Source organism: Tribolium madens, unplaced genomic scaffold (genome assembly GCF_015345945.1).
Source record: "Tribolium madens isolate multiple individuals breed KSU strain unplaced genomic scaffold, Tmad_KSU_1.1 Scaffold_19;HRSCAF=116;Tcas5.2_LG9, whole genome shotgun sequence".
NCBI classification, from domain to species: domain Eukaryota; kingdom Metazoa; phylum Arthropoda; class Insecta; order Coleoptera; family Tenebrionidae; genus Tribolium; species Tribolium madens.
Window position 1 is genome coordinate 3,803,274 of NW_025400983.1, and position 11,336 is coordinate 3,814,609.

General features: G+C 31.5%; 1 protein-coding gene across 1 annotated transcript in view; it reads left to right on the forward strand.

Moving 5' to 3' along the window:
* The first annotated feature begins 10,954 nt into the window (after nucleotides 1-10,954).
* Nucleotides 10,955-11,336, forward strand: part of LOC123015416 (T-cell leukemia homeobox protein 3-like) — a 37,354-nt gene continuing 36,972 nt past the window's right edge. The window contains 2 exon segments of the mRNA XM_044415116.1: nucleotides 10,955-11,333; nucleotide 11,336. The exon segment at nucleotide 11,336 is cut by the window's right edge and continues 173 nt beyond it. Of these exon segments, the coding sequence (XP_044271051.1) occupies nucleotides 11,078-11,333; nucleotide 11,336 (257 nt within the window). The 5' untranslated portion in view covers nucleotides 10,955-11,077.

Here is an 11,336-nt window from a genome sequence, read left to right on the forward strand (position 1 = left end):
ATCAAAAAATGGATTTCTAAAATTCGAATATATATATATTTTATTTGTGCTGATCTATAGCAAAGTTGTAGTACCAGATAGAACAAGAAAGGTTTTAGAACTATTTGAAAAACTGTGCGATTTTTTACTTTTTTTAAAGACACTGTAACTGTGTATTTTTGTACCTCACGTTGAGAAAAAGCAAAATTTATTTAAATCGTACTTCCTTAGCTAAAAATAAAATAGTAAGTAGCACTGCTGATGGTAAAATAAAGTTGTGTCCTAGGTAGCACCATAGCTTTATTAATTTTTTTTGCTATATTTTTGCTTTAATCAAATCTAGTAATTGTTTAAAAGTACGTTCTAAAACTGTTAAAACATGCTGCTGATAGGTACTGCAAAATTGAGAAGAGCTTTTTTACGTTTTTATTCTGTAACACTAACTTCAATTTTGTTTTTTAAGTGATAAATTTTTCTAATTTTACTAAAAATTCAAAGTTTATAAATTGGTACCATTTGGACAAAAAATGTCATAATTTTAAGTGAAGAGATTTTTTTTCCTTATTTCACAACGGTTTACTTGATAACATAAAGTATTTCATGAACTTGATCAAAAATCAGATATAGTACTAAGAAATTTAGTACCAAAAAATAGATAATCATGATGACAAACTATAAAAATAGGTAGTACCAACTCTGAGAGTTTTCATAGATTCTGCTTTGATTTTCAATTAAACATTTTATGATACTTTTTGTAATTTTTTAAAATTTAAACCATTGGTACTACTGTATTGATACATATTAATAATTTAGGCATAAAAACTTTGTTTTATAACACTGATATCTATTTTTATTTTTGACTTTAATCAATGAGAGCTCAATAATTATTTCTTCAATTGATTTATTTTTGTCGCAACAATCAGTTGTGTTTATTTTTGACAATAAAAAAAATCTACTAAATGATAAAAGGGTTAGAGTAATAATTTTATTTACAAGTTAAAAAAAACATTTAAAATCTGCACTTTGAATACGACTTTTTCTTTTATTTTTTCTTTTTTTTTTCTTTTATTTAATTTCGCAGCTTGGGTTTCTGTGGAATTACTATCGACATCTTACAAAAGACTTGAAGATAAATTTGCAACTCTTTTTAATGCCCGCATGAACAATTCAAACAAAGAACTATTTAAAAAATCAGAATATGCAACTGCATTTATTATTTGACCAACTGTTTTACAGAAATACGAAGCGCAATTTGAATGATCACCAAAAATATGTGCGGGTCCATTTAAAATATCATTTTTAAGTTTTCTGTTTTTTTATGAATTGTACAGCTTTCGTTTTTTCTGTATTTTATAGCTGAAACAATTGCTGTTCTAAATTTCAAGTAATTGTTGCGCAAGAATACTACATCTGTATTTAAAAACACTTTTAAACCACAAATGTGTTTCTAGAATGATGTTAATGTTCAAAAAACTACAAGAAAAAGTGTTATGTTTTATGTTTTTTAATTCCAAAAATAAATGCCCTATGTCAACAATCCTTCGACCACTTGGAACAAAATTTTGTTCTTGACTAGTTTCTTTGTCAATAATAAACACTTCATCGTCATCGGAACTCGATTCAATTGACTGAAAACTACATTCTGCAAGACTTGATTTACTTGGAAGATCAGTTTTAGAACTTTTTCGTTGTTTATTCCAATAATTACGCATCATTTTCGAATTTGTCTTTTTTTTTTGAAAGAAATTGTTTAGAATTATTACCCATAATTTCAATACAACGTTTTCAACGACAAGTGATAAGAAAATTTCAAAGCACTGCGGTGGAAGAGAGCCACTAGCAAACTGCAAAGAGTCAAAAAGTAAACAAGTTATAAAATTGTACGTTTTCAATATATAAGTCCCTACCACCACCTTAAAATTTAGCAAAACCCACCACTAAACCTTTATTTCAAAATTTTCTGGAACTGGGTTGGTATAAGCACCTGGTTTATCTGAGCAGAATGACTAATAATGAACCAAAAAAAAATCATTTTTCTCTTGATTTTGCTCGTTTCAGGTGAAGCGAAAAATGTTTCTCCTTTGCAATTTTGGCGTAAAATGAAAGATACATTTTTTTAAAAATTTATTAATAAATAATAATAGTTTTTGTTAAAAATGACTTTGTTTTTTATCTTAAAGCTATTTCTTTGAGTTGCTATTTATCAAAATTATATTTTTCCCACACTTTTTTTATTTAACTTGCGAAAACTCATTTGTCAAAGTGACATTATTGTCAAAAAATTATTCCAAATTAATTAGTCCAAAATCAAGAGAAAAATGAACTTTTCTTTCTACTGAGCTAGAATCTGAATCTCTGAAATAAGAGAAACTCATGGATGGTGAAATTCTGTTTGTTTACTTTATTTCCATTTTATGACTAAAGGGACCAGGCACCAGGTAGAGAAGGTCGGATGATTGACAGCTGCCACAGAATAAAAATCTAAATAGAGTATGCAACTTACGGTACACCAAATCTGAACAGTTCATTCGGTACCCTAGAGCCTTAAGGAAATGCTTAAATTTAAAAAAAAATGTCAATCGAGACTTTTTTAAAACATCGTGTTGCAAAAGACAGTGCGAGAGACTATTAGAGACTAAAAATTAATAAAAAAAAATTATAGGAGAGGCCGCTTGCCCCTTCTAAACCTCACAAGCTTTTGTCGCTTAGTTCCAATTTTTTTTGTTACATTTCAGGCTTAAAAACCAAAATCTTCAATGAATCAAAAATTAAAATTTTTTTTTTACTATCAAAATTTCACCATTTGGCAGTTTCTGAATTTTAGAACTTCGCAGGAGGAGTTCTAAGATGTCAGACCTTAGTCTAAGACAGCAAAACCCGCCTTTCGCAATCGTTTTAATTATTTCCAAAGCTGGCCTATCAATCATTGATCCGGTAAACCCCGTAAATCGACATGGAAATAAAAATGTCAATTTATTTCATGACGGGAGAACAAAACTCGCTATTAAAAAAATCGTCGTCGATTTTAGCCCTAAAGTCCCTCTCAATAGAGCCTCCACCCTCCTGGGAGCGCTTCGCTCTCTCACCCCGAAATATAACAAGTTCATTTCACCATTTGTATAAAACGCGGCTCGATCAATTATTAAGTGGCGTCTCGACGTCGCGTCAATAGGGCCAGTTTGTAAATTGAAGGAATAGAAAATCTGGATGCTGGGATAAAAGTTTCAAGGCGGGCCCCTTGTGACCGGTACTAAACTTTGATATTGTTTTATTTGCTGCCCTCTCGCGGGTCAAGCGCTAACTAAATTAGTTCCCCGGACCGATTTGTATTCCGGTATTGCCTCTGTTTTGTTATTGCTCCGGGAATTGCTAGTTTTCAGTAAGGAATGAGTCGGCGGACACACTTTTCCCGGAATTGCTTTCAGGGGATGAAGTGGCGCTTAATTGGAACGGATTCAATCATTTTTAAGAAATTAAGTTTGCTGAAAATTTTATGCGGTGCTGGAGACTGCATCAAATATTTCAAAGTATTGATCCGGGTAATTGCAAGGTTTCATATTGCATATGGCAATTTAATTATTGGTTCAGTTTATTAATCCAAGAAATGAAATCGAAAAAATTTTTAAATTATGAATTCAAATAAATTATTTGGAAGGGTTGAGTGAATCGCCCGCTTATGATTTTAAAAGATCATTGCGATGTCACCAACGATTGGAAAGAGAAACCCTTGTCACGAAAATATTGCTTAAAGAGGGTTTTTTTATTTTTCATTATTTGGAAAAATTTATGAAAGGTTTACTTCTGAATATTTATCGGAAAAATGGATCCCATCTTTTGGATAGCTGCATACAAAATAGACAAAACATAGTAACACAAATCAAATTTCTGAGGTGAATTTAAAAAAAAATATTAATTTGAAAACTGATTTCGTAACCTAGCTTAAAAAAATTTACAGGTATACCTAGTACCACTTCTGCTACTTTTTTTGAAAGAAATTAACATTCTGAAAATTTTAAAGCATAATACTATACCCAGTAGTGCTTTACAACGTTTACTTTATCTCTTTCAAGTATTTCAGTTTACAATTGTGTTAAAATCTTGGTTTTTGTCAAAAATAATTATTAAAGTATAAATTAATTTTTTTTAATTGTTTGAAAGTCAATATTCTGAGGTAAAAATTTAAAAGATTTAAAATTCCCACTTTAGCTATACTTAATTATTTAAATTTGATAAGNTTTAAATTTGATAAGTTTCAAGTATTTTGACTTAGAAATTGGAAATCTAAAAAACTTTGAGCTGATGGGATTTAAAAAATAACATTAATTTTTGACACTGAAACAACAAAAGCTTTAGAAATTTTCGGTATTTTTTAAACTACAGTTGTTTTAAAACTCACGTTCCAGAAAAATGCCAAGTAAGATAAAATACCCAGGACATACAGGGTGAATATAAAAAATGGAACCAAGCGGTTTTATTTTTAATCATTTGCCTCCAGAAAATAATAATTAATATAAATTAAAGTAGTACAAAAAATGTGATCGTATTTTGAGAACAAAATATTGTTTTGTTTTTGAGTTACGCAATTTTTTTGTCAAAATTGCAATTTATGTAAAAATTTTTTTGAAGAAATAAAATATAAAATTGATAGTTGTAATCCTTAGATCATAACCTTCATGAGAAAAATGATTTTATAGTGGATTGCTATTTAGAAAAACATTTTTTTTTGTAGAACTCAAAAACAAAAAAAAATCGAAAAATTTTATTCTTAATAAAACATTAAATTTTATTGTATGTAGTATAAAAATGAAACATTTTTTCAACAATGTCTTTTGTTTTTGAATTTTGCAAAATTTATTATTTTTAAATGACAACCCACCTTAAAAACATTTCTTTCTACAAAAGCTACGAGTATAATTTAAAAATTACAACTAACCAAGTGCTTTTTATTCAATTTTTTTCGAATTTTTTTTTATACAAATTGCCATTTTAAACAAAAATAATTGCATAACATATAAACTATACAAAAAAATTGATTTTATTTTCAAAAACGATTAATTTTTTAAAGTACCTAATTAATATAGTCAATGTGGTCAAAGCCTGTCGGATTTGATTAAGAGTTTCATTTTTATTTAGTGAAGTGTCAATCGAGACATCATGCTACAAAAGACAGTTGGGGAGACTAAGAAGGTGTCAGATGTACTGAATTAAAAAAATTCTAGACTTCCAAAAAAAAAAACATTTCAAAACTTCTTAAAAAATGCTTAAATTAAAAAAATGTCAATCGAGACTTTTTTAAAACAACGTAATGCAAAGAAGGAAAGAAGGAAAGACTAAGAAAGTGTCTAGAAATAGCAGTTTAAACAATATCTAGATTTGCAAAAAAAACGTTTAAAAATTTCTCAAATAGAAATGCTCAAATTAAAATTGCAAATTGTAAATTGAAACTTCTGAAAATATCGTATTACAAAAAACGGGGAGACTAAGAAAATGTCAAAAATACCAAAATTTCTACACTTGCAAAAAAACATTTGAAAATTTTTTAAAGAAATGCTTAGATTAAGAAAATGTCAATCGAGAATTTTTTTAAAACATCGTGTTGCAAAAGACAGTGGGGGAGACTAAAAAAGTGTCTAAAAATATCTGTTTAAACAATGTCTAGACATGCAAAAAAAAACGTTTAAAAATTTCTCAAATAGAAATGCTCAAATTTAAAAAATGTAAATTGAGACTTTTGAAAATTTTGTGTTACAAAAGACAGTTGGGGAAACTAAGAAAATGTCAAAAATACCGACTTAAAAAATTTCAATTTCAATCGAGACTTTTTTAGAACATCGTGTTGCAAAAGACAGTGGGGGAAACTATTAGAGATTTTCTCAAAATTCATAGGGGAGGCTCACGACTTTGCCGCTCGACCTTTCTACCTAAACCTCACACTATCAGTTTTTGTCAAAAAAAAAAAAAATAATGAAATTATTAAGCAAACTATAAAAGAAAACGCTTGGTTCCATTTTTTTTGTTCACTTTGAATATCATTTTAATTAAAAAAAAAATCATAGGTTTGTTTTCTTGTTGATGTGGTGATCAGATATTTAAAAATTGGAGAATGTTGTTTCTAGTGTGTGGACAATTTTAGATTACTTTTTTTACATTGATTTGGCCTAAAATTTTCTATTTATTTGCAATTTTTTTCTATTTTCTATTAGAACAATATTTACTTTTTTAATACAAGTTTAAAATTGAGAATACGTAGTTGATAAGAGTTCTGAGAGTGGCTCATTTCGCGAAATCTTTTGCAAATTTTATTTGGGATCGATCCCTGTAGGTATCTTTGGTGCGTATGAATAATAAATGTGGTTCGCTTAGTGCACTTTTTGAGATTTAATTTTAACGGCGTTGGACGTTAATTGGTAGCATTTCCCTTGACAAGCCTTTTCCCTGCCTCACATTCCCCTTTCTTTCCCATTTTAATCAGTTTGTCTGCAGTGAAAGGCCCGAAGAGGCCGTAAACGCCGTAAAATAATCACTTAATTACCGTTAAAATTTTACAATGATTTGTTCGTTATCGAATTCGGAGAAGAATCTCCAATAATAAGACGAACGAAATGATCGTTTGCATTTATTTTTATTTTATGTCTCGGTGAATTCCCGATGCAGGCGTCGCTCTGTCATTGGTAATTTGTTGTTGCGATATCGTAAACCGGAATCCAAGTTTCCGGGAGAGTTATGTGGAGGAGATGGAGTCAATCCCGTGGAGTAATAAAAAGGAGGCAGATCGGGCCTCTCGAACAATTCAGTGCCACTCAAAGATTTATAAAAACCCTTAAACATAACAATAGCGCGGCAGTTGGCATCGCATAAAACAAAAGCTAACCGCTATTTCTTACACTCCAATTTGCCGTGCTGCTCATTTGTTTCCGCGCGCGCCATCTTTGAAAAATTGATGTGACGTCGACAAAGACGAAAGACCGGCAATCAGATCGCGAAAGCGATAAGGGAGAAATGAGAGAGGGAGAGAGATGGATGGTTCGGGACCTGGGTGAGCTATGGCATGCCGACCAACCGCATGTGAGAGACGGTAAGAGGATAAAACAACGGGAAACGACTGCAACAATACGACGAGAGAATACTAAATCGGGAGACGGGAACACGACGAGACTCCCGCTCACGACGAATCTCCACAATATACCCAATGTCCCATAAATAACTACACTGACTCATGTCAATCCTGCAGCTGGGTGGGTTTCCCCCAAGGACCACCTTTACACCCCTTTCTGTCTCACTAATAAAGCGAATTGTTTGAAATTGACTTCAAACTTGAAATTATATTTTTCAAAGATTTTAGATTTAAAGAAATTAAAACTTTGCTGACTTAAAGAATTTTTAAATTCAAATTTCGCAAAAACATCGAAGTTAAGAAAATTTCAAGTCAAAATTTTCGGTCTTAAAAATAGCATGTTGTAATATTAGGAGTAAAAGTGAGCGAAGCTGAACGTTTAGTTAATAAATAATTCAGCTGAGCCACATTTACTCCATACACTATTTTACCCGCAAACGTAAAGAGCAATATTATAATTAGCAAGTAAATGAACAAAATAATCAGGAGGCTTTGCAGTCAAAATTGTTTATTTGTTTAACTAGTGCAGTTAGTAGGTAGTGCAAAATGTAATCGAATGCTGATGATCCACAATGTACTCGTATGTACCTACCTCGCCAGAAATTGCTGAATTGCGAAAGAGACAATATTGGTTACTTAATGTCATGGTAAAAGTAAAAACGCTTAAGCGAAAAAACGGAGTTTTAACTCCATGCCTGAAAGGTAAAACTTTTACTTGTGTCATGTAATCACAAGAAGGTCATCACTTTTGTAACGTTTGCGAATAAACTAAATTTTTGTTTAACCTTAGAATACCTACTTAAAAATTGAGATTTTTTTAGAATTTTCCACTTTTAGTTTCAAAATTTTACTACGATAGGGAGATAGACCAGCGGGCTAGAAAACTTGTTAAGAAAAAAAATAATTAGTGGTACATAGGTACTTATAAAAAAATTAACAAATAAGTACAATTACACCTCCTAAGAGAAGAAAAAAAGATAGTTTTTGATAAAAAAAAAATCGGTAATATAGCACTTCAAGAAGGATTTTTATTACAAAACTGGTATACAGGGTGCGTCAGAACTCGCGCCCCAGAGAAAATTTTTCAAGTAAGGTGAGGTACCAGGAACATAAAAAAAATGTTTAAAAAATTCTATCTGTCAAAAAAAAATTGACATTTGACATTTTTTTATATCTATTTAAGGATACTGATGATCTTGTATATATTTTTTTACAATTATTTAGTGAAGGGACAAAATTTTGCCACTAAAAGCCACAAATGACATTGAACAGAGTTACAATTTAGGATACAGCTGTATACATAAAAAGACATTTTGCAAGATTTTTTTCCAAAGTTTCTAAAACGTAAATTGTCAATCATAAATAAGACTTTTGGTCTTTTAAATTTTCGTTATAGCGATGTTCTACTGTAACAAAATAATTTTCATGTCTATACCTAATTAAGATTATGTCTATACCTATAATTAAAAATATTTTTTTAGGATTATCCAAAATAGTAGATTTGTTTAGTATTTTTGATTTATGTATTTATTTGCATCATTCTTGCTCATTTATAAAAGTCAAGCAAAGCAAATATGACAAATACCTACATCGGTAAAAATAGAAAAACTATGTCAGTACCTACATAAAAAATAAAAAAAATAAAATATGTAGTTCCTTTTTATTCTGGCACTGATGTATATCATCGATTTACCAAACTCTAAATTGTTTCTAGTAAAAAATATTTTATTTTAAGTAGTTACAATGTTACAGAATATGATAAGCTTTTGTAGGCTCAGTTTTCAAGACAGATTTTATAATCTTTTTCCATATTTCTACTTTTATTAATATTATTTTTATTTTTAGTTGCCAGCTTGTTGTCAGATCCAATAAAAATGTTTCTAACAAAAATTTTTATTAAGTGAAACCGACTAATAAAAGTTTAGCGTAAAAATATTGTTTTAAAAAACTAGATCCAAAATTGCGAATAAATATACGGTGTTTCATTTAAAAAAAACACAAGTTTGTATTGTAACTTATTTTTGGGACATGCTGTATGGTTGCAAATAATTTTAGGTGATGCACTAGATTAGTATCTATCAATGTCCTAAATATTTTTTTTATTTTACCATTTAAAGGTCACTAATGGACTTTTTCAACTCACTGGGACACCCTGTATACCTACATACGTTAGGTATAGGTACATTAATTATACAGAGTAGAATTTTTAAGTGAAATAAAATTCATAATTTAAATATAAGAGATTCTTGTAAAAATCCTGAAACAGGTCGATTTTTATTTTTCCTTGCGCATCATTTGATAGGTACATATGGTTTTTGTTTATCTGCTTTCTGAAATGCACAGCCGCCTATAACCATTTTTTTTTCAAATGTAATGGTATGATGAGTGACACCTCGTTTGAAAGGTTGTTTTGCAAGGAATACAATATAGTAATTATTTTCTGATTATTCTCAAAGCCTACGTGATAAAAAATAAAACCAATTTGATAAGCTGAATCCTATTTAATGCAACAAATATTTAAAATGGATATCGTTCCTTTCCTAATGATAAACTGCAAAATGATCTTAACATATATTCCTTACGTTTTGCAACATTTGGAGAGTGATTTGCGACAAAATCAAATAAGATTAAGGACCTTAAAGAACGTTTAGGAATAAAACTAGGCAAATCACCCGAAATATTGCAAAAGATAAGAAATGCATGTTTTTTTTTGCAATTTGCCCCGAAAGGACTGGTGCCCATTTTTTACATTTTTTGTATTAAATAGATTCAAGTTAAGAATTTGTTCATAATTTATTGTTACGTAGGCTTTGAAACTTTGAAAACATTCAGAAAACAAATAGTGTGTTGTATTGTTTGTGACGTGGGCTTTCAAATGAGGTGCCAATTGTCATACCATTACATTTGAAAAAAAAGTTATAGGTGGCTGTGCATTTCAGAAAGCAGATAAACAAAAACCATGAGTCAAATGATGCGCAAGGAAAAATAAAAATCGACCTGTTTCAGGATTTTTCACAAAAATCATTTATATTCAAATTATGAATTTTATTCCAGTTAAAAATTCCACTCTGTATGTACATATTTTAATAAGAAAATTCTGTTTTGATCAAAAATTTGGGTGCACTGAGTAGATGGAGCGTGGACCCTCCCATCCCCCCTCCCACCAGGTCGGAAACAAATGCATGTCGCTGTCCCGAGAAATCGTCGTCCCAAAGGCATCCATCAGAAGGCCACCTCGGAGCCAATTTCCGTCGAAAAACAAGGCCCATTAAAATGATCCATTGAATAATTCACCTGCGACCAACGTAAAGAAAATTACATCCCAAAAGAAGCAAATTCATTTATTAAACAGTAGACCGAAGCATAACCAATTCCGAGAAAAATCAAAATGGCCCCGACCAAAAAACTCAAAGACAATTAATTCTCGAAACAAAACGGTCGTTGGCCACGAGTTGGCCGTTGCGTTTCATCCTTTCGAGGGTCTCATCTGCATATAGAGTATCGATTCGTGTGAGTGTTTTTAACCCTGTTTCGGTTTTTCCCCCTCGGATTTTTCGTGATTTATAGCGAATTTGCAAAAGACGCTAATCCGGTTTTCCGGTGAATTAATACGAAAATTCAATTAGGAAAGTACGCATCGGCAACACTGTCTGAACGAACAAACCAAACCGCTTACTTGATCCACAAAAAAATTAACAGAAAGATATTCAATTTAGCAGGAATCAGTTTAATCCAATGGGGAATGGAGTGGGTGGGGCAAACGAACGCAATCTGGCCAATGATTGAGCTCGAGTTAACTACGTTGGCGATACCATGGCAACCACTTAGTTGGTGGCTAGTGTTCTCCTGACATTCGTTAAAGTTGGCTGTTTTCCGGTCAGCTCCTCGCTTGTTTCACGTGTCGATGAATCCGGGCAGTGACGATGCGCAAACCAGTGATCAACCTAATTAATTAAAATCAATCGTAATTAAACCTAATTCAAAATGTCGGACCACGAGTTGACCGAAGACGACCACGAGATCAACGTCTTGGACACCGACAGTCGTTTGTCTCACAGTGACAGTGAACCGCGGAGCTCCCGGAGCCACTGCTCGAGTCCGGAAAACTCCGGTTCGCACAATTCCACCAGTACGGTCCTGCCTTTCTCCATATCGAACCTTTTGGGCAAAAACTTCGAACACAAGTCAGAGCCGGACCAGCTGTACCCCAATCCGGGGCTCTTCCCGCAGAGGGGCCTCGGGG